This window comes from Solanum lycopersicum, chromosome 5 (assembly GCF_036512215.1).
Source record: "Solanum lycopersicum chromosome 5, SLM_r2.1".
In the NCBI taxonomy this organism is placed as follows: Eukaryota; Viridiplantae; Streptophyta; class Magnoliopsida; order Solanales; family Solanaceae; genus Solanum; species Solanum lycopersicum.
Genome location: NC_090804.1, coordinates 63,463,064 through 63,484,033, shown reverse-complemented (window position 1 = coordinate 63,484,033; position 20,970 = coordinate 63,463,064). Strand labels below are relative to the sequence as shown.

General features: G+C 33.3%; 2 protein-coding genes across 3 annotated transcripts; both read right to left on the bottom strand.

The window, feature by feature from the left end:
- Positions 1 to 4,735: 4,735 nt before the first annotated feature.
- On the bottom strand, positions 4,736 to 11,275 carry LOC101252588 (transcriptional activator TAF-1-like). 2 transcript variants are annotated; one of them, XM_010323221.4, is made up of 13 exons: positions 11,055 to 11,275; positions 9,913 to 10,113; positions 9,708 to 9,752; positions 9,524 to 9,619; positions 9,326 to 9,406; positions 8,267 to 8,323; positions 7,951 to 8,108; positions 7,502 to 7,550; positions 7,346 to 7,394; positions 6,160 to 6,377; positions 5,930 to 6,007; positions 5,670 to 5,795; positions 4,736 to 5,589 (listed from the first exon to the last, which is right to left on the bottom strand). In XM_010323221.4, the coding sequence occupies exons 2-13, from the start codon at positions 9,970 to 9,972 to the stop codon at positions 5,356 to 5,358; spliced, it is 1,251 nt and encodes a 416-aa protein (XP_010321523.1). In that variant the 5' UTR covers positions 9,973 to 10,113; positions 11,055 to 11,275; the 3' UTR covers positions 4,736 to 5,355. The 2 variants fall into 2 exon arrangements, with proteins under 2 accessions (XP_010321523.1, XP_019069354.1); XM_019213809.3 differs by having other exon boundaries at positions 9,514 to 9,619; positions 11,055 to 11,266.
- Positions 11,276 to 18,831: 7,556 nt separating this feature from the next.
- LOC138348972 (uncharacterized) lies at positions 18,832 to 19,362 on the bottom strand. The gene has a single exon (XM_069298592.1). The coding sequence runs from the start codon at positions 19,360 to 19,362 to the stop codon at positions 18,832 to 18,834; it is 531 nt and encodes a 176-aa protein (XP_069154693.1).
- Positions 19,363 to 20,970: the final 1,608 nt, after the last annotated feature.

Here is a 20,970-nt window from a genome sequence, read left to right as displayed (position 1 = left end):
GTTAGTTAGAAAGAGTAAGGTGGATATTCAAAATTAGTTGGATTAAATTTTTATTTGATTTAGTTGCACGTAAAAATATATCACATGTTAAATCTATATCTTTAATTAAATGGAGTACTAATTTTAAATATAGTTTTGATATATCTCCTCTTATCTTACTAGGGATAGATTTTTATTTATTTTTTTAGATTGCAAAACCTAATCTCTAGAGATTTGACTTTTTGAGGAAACAAAATACTTTTTTAACAAAAGGACCTCGAAAGGTCGATTTGCATATTCCAATCATTTGTTATGCTGAATCATCAACCATTAAAGGTCGGGTTTTGAAAATAATTGAGCCTGACTAGACTAAAGACTCAAACCCTCTATCTCTACCTAAGATCCGATCTAATCCAACCATGATGCGAGACTCCAGACCTAAACCTAATGTTGATTCAAAACTTGATTTTTGACCTCAAATCGATTGTAATCATGATCTTAGATTGAGACTCACACTAGATTTTTTTTAATCCTAACCCAAGCTCCAAATTTGACTCAAAATCTATTATTTGAGCGTTAAGATACAACCCCTGACCTTTACTTGGTATTTGAGCATAACCATGATTCTAACTCGAGAATCGGAAACTAAGCCTATCTTGAGACTCGATATATAATCCTGACCTTGAATCAAGACTCAATATCAACCCAGCCCTAAATCGAGACAAGAGATTCAAAACTCAAAATCGGATCTCCCGATCCGAGCTCAACGCATAAAAAATCAAAGTAAAATTCACTAAAATCCAAATTTATGTAAATCTTAAGTATGGGCTAGAATTGGACTGGTGCTGGGCTAAATAGTGTTAGACATTGTTTTGTAGAGTGTATTAGAAGAAATAATGCATGTATTATATTAGTGTATTAGTAGTACCTTGTTTGATATATTTTTTCGGTCAATGCACGTATGAGTTATATACACTCGATTGTGTATTAAAGTGTGTATTACTAATATATGAAAATTCATGGTATTAGTAATTCATGGAGTTTAATCTTTTGAGGTGACATAGTGGTTTGGACTTGGGACTTCCATGTTGGAGGTCTTAAGTTCGAAAAAAGGGGTTTGCCTTCTAGGCCGAGTCCGTCACATCGGGTTTGCCTAGTGCGGTTACCTCTGTTATGTGGTTCACAAGCTATTGCATAAGAGCAGGAGTTTTACCTTGTGCGCACTCAAAGGGTAACGACTGCGATTTTCCTCATCATGAAAAAAAAAGTAATGCAGGAAGTTCTAATACATGTATATATTAGTATGAATAAAGTATTAATTGCATCTTAAAACATTTTTTTACATCTTCTCCATTATATTTATGGAGGGTATCTATATTTTTTTAAAAAAATTATGCAATGCATATTACTTTTAATGTACTGAATCAAAAGAAATAATCTTTGCATAATTAATGGAAACATTACAACCACAATCATTACTAATGCAAATATTATCGCTATAGACTCTATACAATATTATTCTTATACGCTCTACTAAATGACTCATAATATTGTTTAGTTTTATTGATCGACATTAGTTGACGAGAAACCTTGAATCAAAGTTTGTTTTGAGGAAACAAATATCAAGATTGACCAAGAATTAAGGAACAAAGCATTTATAGTTTACCAAGAATAACCAAAGTACTTTTAGAACATCTGGTGTTAGGGCATCACTCAGTAGCTTAGTCGTATTAGGACCAGTAGTTTAGTTGTATTAGGATTGGCGTTACTAATTCAACAGTTATTATTTATTTAGAATATTTTAGTTCAGTTCATTTAGGAGTCTTATTATTTTTCCTGTAACTCTATTTAATACCTTACTGCCTTCATTAATAAAAATTCTCTTTACAACCTACATTCAATCTTTATATGGTATCAAAACTCTTCACACTATAACGAGTACAATAAAAAAATATTCTTACTTATGCGAAACAAAAACAATGACCAATCTTAAGTAATAATAATGGCAACAATCCCAGAGTTGTCAATGTTGATAACACGACGGGTATCAATATTATCATTCAATTCAATCGTGCATCTCAATTACCTATCAAACTAAGTCGTGTTCACAACTTGATCACCTGGAAAGCCCATTTTTCCATGCTTATGTATGGTACAACCTCTTTGGCCATCTCGATGGAACCATTTGGTCCCCCAATCGCACAATTACTCTCGGCACAAATATATATCCTAAACCTGCCTTTTGTAGAACCTGATATTGCCTCTACTGTTGTTGTATTGACTCGATAAATCAGCTTGCCATGCTTCGTATACCACTTATGCAAGGAAATCTCAAACCTGAGTCTTCAATTTGCGTGATCAGCTTACCCATGTCACTAAAGACTCTCGCTCCATTACTGAATATCTTCACACTATTCGGTCCCTTTCAAATGAGTTAGCCATTGCTTTCATCAAAATACTCAGTGGTTCGGGTCCTAAATTTCGTGAGATCTCTACTATCATTCGTGCACGCGATATGACTATCTCTTATGAGGAACTGTTTGAAAAGCTACTGGACTTTGAACTCTTTCTTCCCACAAGGATGCTAAGAGACTACCTAGTACCATCATTGTTGCAGTTGCAACTCCCACCAAATTCAACTCCAATAATCGCAACAATCATAAACAAAACCAACAAGTCTCAACAATGGCGCCAAAATTCGCGTCCAACCACTCCACCACAATGGCAGTTCAATTCCAATCCAAACAGTGTTACTCGATGTCAACTATGTAACAGAATTGGACACACTGTCAATGTTTATCACTCAAAGTCTCATAATCTCTTTGAAGCAAAAGCCAACTATGCCACTAGGTTTACGATGGACACCAACCCGTGAATAGTTGACTAAGGGGCCACCCATCACATCACAACAGAGCCGCACAACCTACAGCCATATCACGGTAACGAGGATGTCCCCATGTGTGATGGTAACAAAATTTATATCTCTCACACTGGTTGTACTAAATTAAATGCATCAAATAATATTTTTAAGCTAACCCACACTTTGTGTGCACCTTCCATTAAATGCACGCTTCTTTCGATTTCTAAATTTTATCAAGACAATCTTAAGTCTATTAATTTTTTCTTTTAACTTTGTTGTGAAGGATCTACAAACGCGGAAGCCACTGGTACACAGTCATACAAACAATGGACTGTATGAGTGGCCTGTCTCACATCCCCAAGCTCACATTATCTCCACATTCAGTCCTCTCACTACTTGACACCAATGTCTTGAATATCCTCACTCTGGAGTTCTTAGGTTTATTTTAAATAAATTCTCACTACCATTTCATGAGCGAGACAAAAACTTTCATTATAACTCTTGCTTATCTAATAAAGCTCATCGACATCATTTTATCCAATTATCAGTGTCCAACTCAATCCACTTCAAATTATTTTTAGTGATTTATGGGGATCATCGCCAATCTTATCTCTTGACAAGAAGTTGTATTATTGTATTTTTGTTGATCAATATACTAAGTACACTTGGCTCTACACACTAACAAAGAAAAGTGAAGTTAAAGAGATCTTTCAAAAATTTCGTCCTATGATGAAAGAACATTTTGACACCAAAATTTTATCATTGTATAGTCATGGCGGAGGTGAGTATAAAAGTATTGACTACTATCTTTCACTTCACAACATTCAACACCTCTCCACCCCAACTAGTTGCACTTCTAAAACGACGACATCGTCATATCTTCGAAACTTCAAGAACACTCTTACATGAGGCGTCCCTCCCACCCCAATTTTGGTCTTTTGCATGCCATCACACTGTCTACCTCATTAATCGGCTTTCAACCTCTCACCTAGATAATCAATCCTCATTCGAAAGATTACTTCGAAAATCACCGGATTATAATTTTTTACGAACTTTGGTTGTTCATGCTTGGCTTGAACCATATACGAAAAATAAACTTGAATCAAAATCTATCCCGTGTATCTATCTTGGTTTTTCATTATTCCATCACTGTCACCAGTGTTTTGAGTTTTGACCTAATTTCTGCAAAGGTGTACTAATCCCTAGATGTGCAATTTGTTAAAATTAGGATGTATTTCCATTTAAGACATTGTTCGCCAATATTATCATTAAAAGAAATTATTCAATACATATTACTTTTAATATACTGAATCAAAAGAAATAATATTTGCATAATTAATGCAAATATTACTATTACAAGCATTTCTAATGCAAATATTATGAATACACGCTCTACACAATATTATACTTGTACACCTTACTAAACAACTCATAATATTGTTTAGTTTTACTGATCAACATTAGTTGACGAGAAACCTCAAATCAAAGTTGAGGAAACAAATATCAAAGATTGACCGAGAATTAAGAAACAAAGCATTCATAGTTTACCAAGAATAACTAAAGTACTATTAGAACATCTGGCGTTAGGAGATTACTCGATAGCTTAGTCGTATTAAGATCAGTAGTTTAATCATATTAGGATTGCGTTTACTAATTCAACAATTATTATATATTTAGATTAATTTAGTTCAATTCTTTTAGGAATCTTATTATTTTCCTTGTAACTCAATTTAATACCTTGCTGTCTACATAAATAAAAATACTATTTTCCGCCCATATTCAGTTTTTATAAGTACCAAGATATTTTATTGAAGGAGAAAATGCCAAAAATTAAACGGAGATAATATTATTAATTTTTTTTAAAAAAAAAAACAACGAAAGCAAGCACCAAAAATCTACTTACAAACGAAGCAAAGAATTTGCTACTATATAATAGTAGAAAATACACTCAACAGGTACAATATAAAATATGTTATATTGGATTGAGTTAAAATCAACCCAATACAAAATTATCTTACACCTAACTTATACTATGCCATCCCTATCTACATTGAAACTCGACTAAATCCAAATTCACATCAGAATAAAGTGTTACACAACAAAAACAACTTCATATCCAGGAGACTCAAACCTGAGACTTGTTAAATTCAAGATGCCAAAATTCTTCTTCAAGATGATGGATATTATCATAGCACTAGCCAGCTAAGGCTTAACTTCAACTTTAGTCAACTAATCACCTCTATAATGGACAAACAAACACCCAACACATCACAAAGATCACTTGTTGACTGCTCCATACATATCCAAACCAAACTCTTCTCAATCAGTCAAGTTTCTAATTTACATAAGACAATCATGCAACATAACACTCTGAAGTGAAGGGACCAAAAAAAACACTCCACAGCTTCATCTATGGATAAATTACAACTAGACGAAATTAGAATTTCTTAAGCTCTTCTGTACTGTCAAATTTCTTATACTTAGGCACCACATCGCCATGATCATGAATATTATGATCATCTAGCAGCCACAGCATGATCAGTCCTGGAACTAGCATCAAGGAGTTGATGAAGCTTCGCTCCAGAGGTACTATCATGAACTTCACCGTCTTCGTTGGTTCTACTGAATGAACCATTGTTATTGTTGACTCTTGCTAGTAGGTCTGCTGTGCTAACAGGCTTCAGCCTCTTATCATCAATCATACCTAAAGTTACCTCTTTTGCTTGTCCTTGCTTGTTTTTTAGTCTCTCCTGTACAATCAAGACAATACTTCGTAAAGCCCAAACAACGAAAATACATAAGACTATATAACCGAGGGACGAACTCATACCATTAAACCAACATTTTCAAACTTTAGTTTCTCAGAGTTTTCGGTGAATTTGTTTATTTCTGATCTGAGTGCCAAATTTTCAGAGGTTAAAGATTGAACCTGCACTGCCAATTCTTCTGCTTCCGCCTGGAGGGAGGAGGGGTGAAAAGAAAGTATTGTTTATCAGAAATAATATCTACAAACAGTAAATTAAACATAGTCTATATATTAAGACTAAATCAGTATCCAAATATTCAATAATTTGCACATTTCCATCTTACCTGCTTTCTCAACCTTGATCTCCTTGCAGATTCTCGATTAGACTGCTTCCTCTTCTCCCGCTTCAGCTCACGTTCATTCTGAATATATAAATGCATTCAACAATTAGAAACTTAGATTTCACATGATAAACAGAGTTCTCGTCAAGTTCAGACACTAAAACAAACATTGCAGACACCCAACATCACGTCAAAATAAGCAAAAGAAAAGTTCATCTGATACATGCATATACCTGTAACCAGACTTCACCCGGCATTGCAGGACAGATTTGTGAAGTTGGACTAGATTTTACTAGTGGAGTAGTAGTCATAATCGGAGAAAATGTTGTTCCCGCTAACTTTTCTGCTATAATACCAGGATTAACAGCTATGCCAATTCCATTCTCTGAGGCCCCATTTACTTCCCTAGTACGTTGTGGACTGCACATTCTTTGACTTTTTCCTTCACCAGCTTCAATAGATTTTGAAAAGAAAAAATCAGGCAAACTACTTTCAGGCTCGACTTCTCTCACTTTTGTATACCCTCCAGTAAATGCATCATTGAGTAATAATGTTGAAGCAATCAAGTGTACCAAGTTTAAGAACCGATACTTCTAATTATTGTAGTGCCCAGAAAAAAGAATGACAAAAGACCCTACACATTTAATGACGGGTAAAAGAAAGGCGAACCATCTACTCCAACTCTTTTACCAGTAATATAGTCATGTATTTCAATAATAATAGAGAAATTTTGACAAAAGAACCAGGAGTAGATTGAAAACTAAGTTTATAGGAATAGAGTACAGACGGCTGTAATGTACCCGCTTCGAGCATTTCCTTTTAAGGTTGAAGCTGCAATATCACAAGCTTCAAGACTGATTTATCTATTAAGCAAGGCATAATACATAAACCGACACCCAAACTTGACCTCAACTGGCAAGTAAGCACTCCAACTTTGATAGTGCACATTGTGACACTTCAATTTGGTCCCAATTGACAACTAAACACTCCAACTCGTCCCCATCATTGACACCCGATGCTGAAATGACACATAAACTTTGGAGATGTCTCGATGAGTTGGAGTGTTCCACTAACACAGTGGAGACGAGTTGAGGTGTCTACATGTGTTTACTCAAAGTTGGAGTGTTTAATTGCCAAGTGAGGCAAAGTTAAAGCGTCATTATGTATCATGCCATTAAGAAATTAACACAATTTCTTTTGTTGCATGTACCTGACACCACCCTCAAAAGTCTTAAGCTCATGACCTTACAACACTTGACAGTTGACACTAACGTCAACAAATATGGAAGTCGAAATTAGAATTGACTTGAAGAAAGAACCCTTGAAGTTCATTCTGGAGAAACTGTAGAGTTCACAAATATGCAAATCCTATAACTATTGAAATTTGAATAGGAAGTGAGAAAGAGACCAAACTCTTACAGTTATTAGGAGTTGACTCGCGGCTTCTTTTCTTACTGTGCTCACGCATCTAGAGCATGAGGAGAAAGTATCAGCAACAATAACCTTCTTAGCAAATACAAATAAAGAAAAAATAAAAAAATTGAGACAAATAGATTTAGAGATCTCGGATCACACCTCTGTTGTGTGTATGTTACTTCCGTCACTTGAGCCTTCAGTTTGCCCACTGTCATGGCACGAAACTAACAATCAGTCAATACTCAATATCTTTAACAGGATTAAAGAGTGGTCTCCAGAACGTAAGGACCACTAATTGCAGATATTCTACTCCTTCCGGTTCAATTTTTTTGTCTTACTTCCCATTTTAGCTGTTTCAAATGGAATGTCATTTAATATCGACTTTCCACATAGCATATTTTAAGACAAAAAGATTAAAAGATCTTTTGGTACATTGTACATATATTTAGTTTAAGACCACAAGATACAGTCTTGTTTACTTTATTAAACTCTGTGCCAAGTCAAAACCAGACAAATAAATTGAAATGAAGAGAGTATCTACAACAAAGTCGCTTATGTTTCTTAAACAACTGAATATGATCCCAAGCATGAACTGGTTTTACACGAACCTCTGCGAAGGTCCATGGTCAGTGCCAGCACCATTGTCAACACTGTGATTCCCTATTGAGATTCCAAGCCCATCAAACCCTTTTGACTGACTCGTCAAGCCTTGATCAGAGTTCCCCGAAGACTTAGCAGAAGTATCCATACCCAAAGAAGCAGTATTCTACACAATGTAGACTGATTTAGCTTCAATCCCACTATTAGGTACTAGAATACTACATTGAGCTTAAAGGGAACATAATCTGTCAGTTCGGGCATTTTCCAGAAGCAAATAAGTTCATAAACACTGAAAGAAGTCAAAGAACTAAAAGTAACATATACCTTGGTTTGGCTAACAACGGGAGATGATGTCATTCCATGCGCCTGAGGACGGAACACCTGAAATCAGAAAAAAGAATAATCTATAAATGGGCATATTCGTATGTTTCAGCCACAACTTTTGTCACTAGAGTCATACATTACAGTAACTCTACATAAATATACAGTCATATGCTTTGCTATCCATTGTTTATTATGTTTAGGTGAACGTACTATTTTGTTGTTTGGTACTTTATGCTCTTTACTGCTTTCCTTTAGTTGTATTTTTTCTTCACTATCGTTTTTCCTTTTCATTACTACTTTGTTTTCCTTCACTTGAGCCGAGGATCTTTCGGAAATAACTTCTCTACCTCCACGAATAGGGGTAAGACCTGTGTACACTCTACCCTCCACAGACCCCACTTTGTTGAACTTGTAAAGGTGGATCAAGTTTTGATATGACTACCCTCTATGATTGATCACCGTTAGCTTGAGCCAATCCGTAAATATTCAACTGAATTTATAATAAAAATAACCTTCTCCATCATACTAAGAAACACAACAAATACAACATTTTTTTTACCAACAGCTGAGGAGTACACTCATAAATCCTGATAAGGTAGCTACTGGAAATCATTGTATGACCAATAGAAGGGCATGATTCCTAAATCCGTTAACTGTTTGTTTTTCACACACCATTTATTTTTAACATAGTCATAACCTTCCCTTCTTCCTCCGTAGTTACTTTTCTCAGTTCCTTTAAGAAATTAGTGGACCTAGCTCGTTAAAGCTGTTGATCAATGCCCTATAATCTAAACTAAATGTGATGGCCTAGCAAACTGTGAACAAAACTAGTTAGAAGAGGTCAGTCTCTCTGGCGTTTCCTAGCGTAAAGGACTACTTTCGCATCGGCTTTTCTCGTTAGGTAATAACCGAGGCGAACGCTGCTCACAGCATTGGTTCTGCTGTTTCCAGTGGCTTATTATGATATTACATGTAGAGAACTTTAGAAAGCACAGTTATCAGAAAGCACTCTTGATTTCAGAAAAGAAAAAGAATGGAGATGCTAGAATGGGGACTCACAATAGGAACTCCAGAGTGCGGATAAACACCACCATGTGCATAGACTCCTGCATATGGTGTGCCATAAGGTGGAAACATAGGCTAAAAAAGGAGAATTCTAGTTAGACCTCGTGTCGGCGAATCCATATAAACTATTTCCTAGCACTTTAATTAAACAACTTGCAAGAATATAAAAGAAAAGTTCAGACCAGAAAGTACCGGTAGCGGGCCCCACATATAAGGATGAGGAGCATGACCAGGTGCAACAGCAGAACTAACATATGGAGGTACAGCTACTCGATGGGCATAATATGCCTGAAGATTTAGCAATTTACATAAAAATGTCAATAACCACTAGATCTATGGTAATAATATCTAACAGCATGGCAGAAAATGATTAAACCTGCATCACAGCCCAATCAGGATACACATGAAAACTGCTTTGATCCTGTCAATACATGAAGACATTTACCGGGATGAATTTCAAAGAAAAGATAATACTAAAAGAGGAAAGCAACATCGAGGACATTTAAAGACACGAGCGACAGAGAGAACAATATCAAACACTCTACACATAATAAACAATACACAATTCTGTATTTGCTTACTGGTGCAGTCGAAAATGATTTCTCAGGCGTAGAAGACTTCCTGTCCTCAATATTTCCCATGTGTCAGAAAACAACTAGACACTCTACAAATTCACTGATGAGATGATTATTTCCTTTAGGAGGTACTAACAATATAACAACTTGTTTGGGACTTGCGCGTAGTAGTTGTTGGAGGTATGCTAACCAAGATTATTATGCCAACTGCATAAAACAAAGCCCTGTCAAACAATGCGCAACAACAAAACCATCCAAAGCAGAGAAGCAAATAAGTTTCATCCATCCTAATATATTCCAGTACAATGCATAGCACATTAAATAGCTAATATTTAGCTAAAGAATCTCAATTACTCTTAAAGGCAAATATATACTATGTAACATCTTCAAAGATACACTTCATGAAATAGTTTCTATAGCCGAAACTTCTAAGGGATCGTTCGGTATAGTCTATTAGAAAATATAATAGATGCATTAACTTAGTAAATTCCAAATACCTTATCGAATACACTTTTTCAATCTATGTATAACTAACACACTACTTGGTATTTATGCTACAAATTTATGACACCTAAATTTTAACACAGAATATAAGTGATTGATCCATCCCTGTCAGTATAAGTTTTTACTCTTATATTTTTCAAACCTTCAAGAAATTAATTCTTTATCATCACCCTTAGCCATTCTCTCTTGATGCACTGTCCTTTTAAAATAGACTCATTTTCTTACAGGGGCATAATCGTCCACTCATAGTCCTAACATAAGAGACGAACTTTACCAAAAAAAATTGAGTATAGAATTACATAGGATGAAATTACCATCTAGTCCTCCTCAACCTACTTAAATTACCACTAGAAAATATCAATATTCAAACAAAGGAAGAATAAAACATAAAAAATTTTCTTAATTTCTATGCATTATTATAAGAACATAACATATCCTCGTAACTATTGAAAATGGTATAAAAATACCTATCGTTAAGGGTATTTCAGAACTAATACGTTGATAAAGAGTAATTTTATACCATTTCTAATAGCTCAAAGTATTTTAGGTCTCAAATATTTTTTTTTTTAAGAGAGATCAAACTTAAATTCAGCTTCATAATCCAAAACTTTTCCCAAAAATCATAAATCTAAATTTGAACATACCTTAAATTGAGATTTAATTGATGGAATTTTGCAGTTTTTGCCTCAAACTTTCTGCATTTTGTATTACTTTCTCTTTGTCTAGAGAGAAAAATAAATTTCAAATATATAATATATATAAGAAGAAAAAAAAGCAGAGATAAGAAGAGAGAGAAAGTAGAGAGAGAAAGAGAGTGATTTGTTGAAGAAGAAAGAAAAGAAAGAGATGGAGATCCACGTCACCACACACGTGTACGTATCTAAATTCGTGTATTTTATTTTAAATAAATTAACTACGTCACTTTTTATCTCTGACCTGTCATTTGCCTACATGATTTACGTGTCTCTGGCGTGGTGTCGAGTTTTTTATTGGACAAAATTATTTAATTATTTATTTTCTCCGCTCATTTTTATTTATCAATACCTTAACAATAAATTAAAAGATAATTTTACTATATGATCTCTTTTTATTATAAGTCTAATACTCTCTTTATTTTAATATATTTGATATTTTTACATTTCGAGATTCAAACAAGTTTGTCAATTATTATGATTCGTAATATTTTTTATTTAGTTTATAAATATAGAAAAAAATTAAAAATTTCATGAATTAATATTTTATCAAATTTAATTATTTTAATTCTCAAAAAATAAAAGTTAAAACACAAAAAATAATTTCTTTATTGTTTAAACTAAAATTGAAGAGCGTGATCTGGTTTTGTGTGACGTGGTCTGTTTTCCGCAAATTACTTTAACATATTGAGAATTTAAGCCGATTGGATAATTCATGTCAAATCCGCCAATTATGCATTTGATTTGAAATGAAAAATAAAAAGTGAATAAATAGTTGACCATTATGAACTGCGATGTATTAGTAGACTGTTGCGTGCTTAATTAAAAGTCTTAGATTTAAGTTTTGAATATAAAGAAAATTTTATTGATATATATATATACGCACACAATTTTCATACAAATTAAAGTAATTTTTATACAAATCGCTGGATAAATACAAATCAGATGCTTCAGGATATGACACAAATAACAAAAATGTAATTATAAAGCGTAATATGATTATGATTTTTATTTTTGTTATTCTTAAATTTTTTTGTAAAAATTTAAGGAATCCCATAGTGTAATTCAATAATTACATTTTGTCCCGATAAAATTAGTATTTACAAAAAATCCTTTAAATTTGTTGTTTCGTGATACTTTAGACTCTAGTGATATATGGTAAATGATACATGGTAAGTTTAAACTGTTGAGAAAAAAATTGAGAAAAAACGGTACAATTAATGTTGTTACTAAAACAACTTAATTTAAGGTAACAGATCATTAATCACCATAAAATCAGCACGTAATTGGATAACATTCTCCCCTATGTATAAGGTAACATATCATTAAACATTTGGATAATATTCTCCCCTATATATTTTTCAAAGTTCTTTAGGAAATTGTTGTTAAAATTGTCAGCAAACCTTATGAGATGCGTTGATATCTTTTTAATCTTGTACTTCAGTGGCTGCAATTTGAAAATAAAACAGCAAATTATAATGTTATTGAAATATAAATACTAAATAAAACAACTAATAACTTACTGATACATGGTTTCAGTTTTCAGAAATTCATACTACATGAAAAACATGTGATACATGTCTACTACATGTATCAGTGAATTAACTAAAACATTATAACATGTGATACATATCTAATACATGTATCAGAAACATCGCCTAAACAATATACACATTGATTCTATATGTATCATCAAGTACAGTGGATGAAACATTTATTAAACTTAGTGAATGATACATTATAACAATTTTCAAAACATGTATCAGTTCATCTGCTTGCCTCCGAGAACAAGAAGATTACCAAATTCATCTGCTTTTTGATTGTTCGTTTAATCTTTCCTCTGATTGGAATTTGTTTCTTCGGTAACTAAACTTGGGGGTTTAGGGTTTTTATTTTTGGGAGTTGTTAAGCATGTGGGTTTACGTTGAAGTTGCAACGGCAGAGTAAGTAATCTTTAAGAGAAGGAAGATGATTATGAAAAAAAAAGAACTGAAACTTGATGGAGTAAAAACAAAACGGGAGAAGTTAAGAGAAGTTGTTCTGATTTTTGAAATTTCAAAATTTTTGAATTTTGAAATTCAAAATTTCAAAATTGGGTCTTTTATTTAAAATTAATTAAAATTAATAATTCAAAATCAAAAAACTGATTTAAAAGGTTGAGTGTTTAAATGGAGAAAATTCAAAATCCAAAAACTGATTTAAAAGAACAAAACGGGAGAAGTTAAGAGAAGTTGTTCTGATTTTTGAAATTTCAAAATTTTTGAATTTTGAAATTCAAAATTTCAAAATTGGGTCTTTTATTTAAAATTAATTAAAATTAATAATTCAAAATCAAAAAACTGATTTAAAAGGTTGAGTGTTTAAATGGAGAAAATTCAAAATCCAAAAACTGATTTAAAAGGTTGAGTGTTTTAATGGAGAAAAAATAGGCATTAAAATGGATAATTGTGTATTATAGGAGAGAGAATGTAATGTATCTATAAACTTACACTAAAATTAAAAAAAAGGGAATTATGTAATATTTAAAAAAAGAAGGGAAAATTAGAGAATATAAAACTTATAGTTGTGTATTTAAGTTATTTTTCCAATTTTTTTTATTTTTTTTAAAAGCATTAGGCTCTAGCCATTAACCAATTGGGCCGAAAGGATACCCGTACTCAACAGTAAAGCCAGATGAATTTAAAGATGCTAGGCCCAGTTCATAAATTTCATTCAGAACCACCCAAAATTGGTAGGGTCATTCACACAAATGCTCATGTTTTTTTTTTTAAAAAAAAAATAATAAAATAAATCATAAATAGCTATATTAGAAAAAATAGTAGGTCTCATAAACAATGGGAATCAGATTTATATATTTTGCCCTTTTTATAAAGGGAAACTTTTGCATATAGCTACCATAATTAAATTAATTATTCTCCTTACTTAAAGTTTTCATAATTACTGACCGTAGCTATATTCTTAAGTTGCTACAGTGGTGCTCGACATTCCGCTGTATAATTTTTTCTTCTTCAAAGTTTTATACAAAATTGACTTTAAATTTTTAAAAGCTAACAGTGGCAATCTCGGCTAGAAAATGGTATAAAATTCGTACTTCACGGAATATTAGCTCGTTAGATTTTTTTACAAGTTGTATCTCCTACGTAAAACCCAATTGCTTTCATCTTTGTATATCCGATCCAATCTTGGCGATAACTTACTTTTCTTGGCTAGTAACATATATTTTATTTGCATTGGTTCGTATTTTTTTTTATTTTCGTTCATGTAGATAAGTAACTTGAATATGTAATTGTATAAATTCTTCATTGATAATTGAAGTTTCATTCTAACAGGTGTAACAAGAACTCACTGATACAGTGAGTTAACAACTCCAATGGCTTCACTGATGCAGTGAACTAACAACCATTGTAGAGAGGAAGAAGAAGGAGAGAATAGCAATCTGTTTCATTCCAAAATCATGCTTCATTTCATCTATAACTCCTTCATTATATACATGTGACTTGGAAGTTTCTAGACTAATCAAAGAAGAAGAAAAAATGTGATTAACCAACTAACCAACTAACAATGTGATTAACTAACTAACAATGTGACTAACTAACTAACTAACAACTAACAAGAAAATGTTAACTAACTCTGTTGCTAGGAAAATAGATAGCTATGATTCTCAATACCCCTCCTCAAGTTGGAGGTAATGATCTTACAACCAACTTGTTCAGAATTGCAGCATGTTTAATGCCAGTGAGAGACTTAGTAAAAATGTCTGCCAATTGTTCATTTGTGGTTACATGTTGAATCAAAATGAGCCCCTTCTGCAGCTTATCACGTACGAAATGGCAATCAACTTCAATATGTTTAGTTCTCTCATGAAACACAGGGTTATGTGCTATGTGTATAGCAGCTTGACTGTCGCAATATACAACAATGGGAGAAGAGTGAGGTATTGTTAACTCATTTATCAGCCTGTGTAGCCACACCAATTCACCTACCACCTTCTTGAGTGACCTGTACTCAGCCTCTGCAGATGACAGTGATATAGTTTCCTGCTTCTTAGACTTCCAGCTGATAGGACTATCTCCAAGTAATACCAAGAATCTACTTACTGATTTCCTGGAATCTGGACATGTAGCCCAGTCTGAATCACAATATGCCTTCATAATACAATTAGGATCCTTTGATAAGTAGACTCCCAGGGTAGGATCTTGTTTTATATACCTGAGCAAGTGGAAAGCTGCTTGTAAATGAGGAATTCTGGGATCCTGCATGAACTGACTCAATTGTTGAACACTGAAAGCAATATCCATTCTGGTATTAGTAAGAAAATTTAGCTTTCCCACAAGCTTCCTGTAATAGGTAGGATCAGGTAATGGATTTCCTTCCTTGGCTTTGAGTTTAACATTGGGATCAAGGGGAGATGATAAAGATGTGTATCTGAAACAGTCATACTCCTTCAGTAAATCTAGTGCAAACTTCCTTTGTGAGATAAGAACCCCTCCTGCAGTGTCAAGTATCTCCATACCCAAAAAATAATGAAGTTTACCAAGATCTTCAATCTTGAATGTCTTATCAAGGTATAGCTTTAGTTGAGTGATCTCAGTTGTATCTGTGCCTGTTAAGACTATATCATCAACATAAACTGCCACAAACACCACCAGTGAATTAGACTTCTTGTAAAACAAAGAATAATCATACTGTGAATGTGTATATCCTCTAAGAGACAATGCTTCAGTCAACTTGGCATACCACTGTCTGCTGGCTTGTTTAAGTCCATATAGAGACTTGTTAAGCTTGCAAACTAAGCCTGGCTCACCCACATCAAGACCTTGAGGTATTGTCATATACACCTCTTCATTTAAATCACCATGCAGAAATGCATTATTGACATCAAGTTGAAACATTTTCCAGCCTTTCTTCACAACACATGCCATCAATGTTCTCACAGTGGTCATCTTGACAACAGGTGAATATGTTTCTGTGTAATCTATTCCAGCCTTTTGTGTGTATCCCTTAACCACCAATCTAGCCTTGAATCTCTCAATACTACCATCAGCTTTATGTTTCACTTTGTATACCCATTTACAACCAATAGCTTGTTTATCCATAGGCAGTTTAACCAAATCCCAAGTTCTGTTTGCATGTAAAGCATCAAATTCTTGTTCCATTGCCTTTTGCCATGCAGGACTTAATGCTGCTTCTTCATAAGAATATGGTTCACTATCACAGCAAATGTTTTCAACCAAGACTTAACTTTTAGAAGCAATGACATCAGAACTAGTGTGATTGTGTTTACTGAACAATGCATTAGATATCAGGCCACTTTGGTTGGTGTTGGGAATGGTATTGGAAACAGAGTTGTTCTTCAGATTGGGAAATGACAAGACATAGTCCTTTAAATGACAAGGTATCTTAGTTTCTCTATTGGATTTTCTCTGTGGTATATGTGGGATTGGTACAGTTTGTGTAGGTGGTGATGAATGTATAGGCTGAGGATTAAGGGACAGATTTGGATGATCATCAATTACATCTAAATGATTGTTTAACAATGCATCACAAGGTTCAGAGAAATCAGTAGAACAAGTTTTTGCAATAGAGGGAAAATTACTATTTTCTGAAGAGAAAGAAAATGGAAAGATACCTTCATGAAAAATTACATCTCTTGAGATTTGTATTTTCCTTGTGGCAAGACTCATTACCTTGTACCCTTTGATTCCAGAAGGATATCCTATAAAGATATGGGGGATGGTTCTTGGCTCTAGTTTGTCTCACTGAACTCTAGGTAATGTGGGATAACATAGACATCCAAAGAATCTTAATTGACTATATTTGGTTTTTCCTTATATAACATCTCATAAGGACATTTATTTTGAAGAAATGTGGATGGAAGTCTGTTAATGAGGTATGTAGATGTAAGAATGCAATCACCCCAGTACTTAGTTGGTAACTTGGATTGGAAAAGAAGTGCTCTAGCAGTTTCAAGCAAGTATCTGTGTTTTCTCTCCACTATGTTGTTCTGCTGTGGAGTGTAAGGGCAGCTTTTCTGATGTGCAATGCCTTTAGCTTGAAAGAATTTAAGTGTTTCATTGTTGTTGAACTCTAACTCATAGTCTGATCTGATACACTTTATAGTTGTTTGGAACTGATTTTCTATCATATTGATAAAGGTTTGAAGCACCTGTATGGCATTACTTTTGGTGATCAACAAATATGTCCAGGTAGCTCTACTATAGTCATCTACAAGGGTGATGAAATATCTACAATTATCATATGTAGGAACATGGTAAGGACCCCATAAATCAATATGAAGAAGGTCAAATATACTCTTAGAATGAGTTGTACTGTGAGTGAATGGTAGCCTGGTTTGCCTAGCCATTGGACATATGGTGCAAGTGAAGGGCTGTCTAGTAGAAAACTTAACTGGAATAGTAGGCATGTTTTTCATTTTCACAAAGGGTACATGGCCAAGTCTGTTGTGCCACAGTAAATCCACATCATCCTTAAGAGATTCAAGAGATCCACAATTATTCAACACACTTGTATTTTCAGTAGATAAACAAACAGACATCACAGGAAGTTTTTTGGATTCTTCCACAAATGATTCATTACAAACTGAACTTGGAAAAGGAATACTCCTACATACATGAGGTAGGCAACTACAAACAAAGTCAGTGGTTTGAGTAGCATTTTTCAAGCATCTTCCACACATGTAGTAAATGCCATCCTTGCTACTACCAATTGCCTGAGGCCTCTTCACTGAAGGGGCCTGTAATAGACAGGTTGTATTAGTAAAAGAAATCATACACTTCATTGAGGAAACTAAGGACTGGACTGAAATGAGATTATGTTTAAAAGAAGGAACATGTAATACTTTGTTTAAGACCATTTTAGGTGTAATATGTACATCACCAAACTCTGTCACTTTGACTTTGTATCCATTTGGAAGTGAAACAAGTATAGGATAGGGTAATGTTTGAATGTTTTTAATGAAGATTTATTATGTGTCATATGGTTTGAAGCTCCTGAGTCAATAATCCTCAAGTCAATGCTTGATCTAGAACATTTGCATGAAGCAGTACCAAACTCAATAGAAGAAGTACATAGTATTGTACCTGCAAACTTATTAGATTCAGCATTGTTCTTAGAATCCTCTCCTGAACTATCAGTCTGGAACTGTTGTAACAAGCTCATAATGTGACCATATTGTTCTTGTGTGATGACATCATTTGAATTACTGTTTTCTTGTGAGCATTCTTCCCCATGTGCATTTGCCACAATCCTTCTTCCTCTGAAATTTTGATTATTGTTCTGCCTGAATTGTTGTGCATTGAACTGTTGTGTATTGTTTGTTCTATTGTTAAGAACATTATTCTTTGGAGGATATCCATATAGCTTATAACACTTCTCCTTAATGTGACCTTGTTTCTTACAAAAATCACAGATCAAAACACTTCTATTACCATTGTTACTCAATTCACTACTACTTGAGAAATTTGTTCTATATCCTCTACCACCTTGTGATCCTCTGCCAGCATTTGCATTTAGTGAGATTGACTCCATAGGTGTACGACGGATAGGCCTATATTCTCTTTGTTTTTCCTCTTGAATTAACAGAGAGAAAGCCTGTGCAGTAGAAGGAAGAAGACTCATCATGAGTATGTTACCTCTAATCACAGTGTAAACTTCATTCAATCCCATGAGGAATTGTATCAATCGTCTGTCTTGTTCTGATTTGTGCATGCTATCCTTGGCACCACAGGTACATGTACATGTGCATATGCTCTTGGTGTTTCAAAGTATTTAATTCTTCCCACAGCTTCTTCAATTTTGTGTAATAGACAGTGATGTCTAATGTTCCCTGTGTTAAATCATCAATTTCCTTTTGAATCTGATATAGTTTTGCATCATTTGTCTGGTCATATCTGTCTTTTAGCTCCTTCCAAAGTTCACAGGAATTGTTAACATATTCAACACTATCTGCAATCTCTTTGGTGAGAGAATTCAATATCCATGAAGTTACCATATCATCACATCTCTGCCATTGACGAGCTTGTGGTGAATTTTTAGCTGGCTTCACACAACTTCCATCAATAAAAACTGACTTATTCTTCACAGACAAAGCTCGTAAGATGCCTCTTCTCCATGATCTGTATCCAACTCCATCAAATTGAGTTGGAACAAGTGGTGTTTTTGGATTATCTGAAGGATGCACATAGAATACACCGTTCATATCAATTCTAGTGCCAGTTGCTTGAGTTGTGACTTCTGTCATGGCAAACCAATGAACTTGGATGAAGAATTAGGATCAAACACAGATCCCACAGATACAAAAACGAGAGAATCTAACCCTGCTCTGATACCATAACAAGAACTCACTGATACAGTGAGTTAACAACTCCAATGGCTTCATTGATGCAGTGAACTAACAGCCATTGTAAAGAGGAAGAAGAAGGAGAGAATAGCAATATGTTTCATTCCAAAATCATGCTTCATTTCATCTACGACTCCTTCATTATATACATGTGACTTGGAAGTTTCTAGACTAATCAAAGAAGAAGAAAAAATGTGACTAACCAACTAACCAACTAACAATGTGATTAACTAACTAACAATGTGACTAACTAACTAACTAACAACTAACAAGAAAATATTAACTAACTCTGCTGCTAGGAAAATAGATAGCTATGATTCTCAATAAGGTGTTTGCAATTGTATTCTAATAGATCGAGAATTAACTAATTTTTATCCATGATTGTATAATTACTCGATTGATAATTAGATTTTGATTGAGAAAATTATTTTCAGTTGTACGTGAATTGATCGAGAGAGACGGCTTCATATCTGCAATTTGGGTACATAAATGTATAGTAGATTATAAAATTGAATTCGTCCGTAATTGTATAAATATATTTATCAATTATTGTTTATAGACTTGTATGTATTCTATATGTATAATTTTACATTATTTGTAGAATCTTATAAGTTAGTACTTGTATGTGTATAATTAGACTTGATGGGATTAATGTTTATATCTGTATAATTAATTGTTGGGGGGTTAAGTTAACTAATTACTTTTGTAGTTGTATAATTGACATAAATTTTGTCTGTGGACTTGTATAATTGCTTATGGACTTGTATATTTTGTATATGTATAATTTTACATTATTTATTTTGTCATAAAATTATCTTTTGATGTGTTTTGTATATTTTTGAATTCATGTTTGTATATGTATACATGAGTTATTTTTGTCTAAACTCTTACATCTGTATTTTGGTAAAACATTCTGAAAAATGGGATGATGCAAACTGTTACATTGACTGCGTTGTCAAATGGATACCTTTAAGAGAAAATGCGTATACAAATATATAAATTTATACGAACAACAAAACTCAAGAGAAGATGTAAAAACAACAAAATATACAATAGTAAATTCGAGCTTTAAATGTTTATACAAATAATTTATACAATTTGAAAAATAATTATACAATTATATTATTATACAACGTACTAGGGTACAGATTACCCAAACCAAACCCAAATACAAAGAACTATAGTAACATGTTATTTATTTAAAAAACTAAACTGAGATTTTCTTTTACTTCATAAATATATAATTGAATTATGATATACCAAATGAATTTGTATGAATATATACAATGTATTGTAGATCCAAACTTCAAAAGTTTATACAAATAATTTTATACAAATTACATCAACTGTTTCACCTTCTTCATCTTTAGATACACAAATTTGAAAATCTTAAATCAAAAGAAATTCCAGCGATATACAAATACAAATATAAAAATGATGAAATCACAAAAAAAAATGTAAAAGGGAATTTAACTGTAAAACAATTGCCTATAAATTTGAAATAACGAT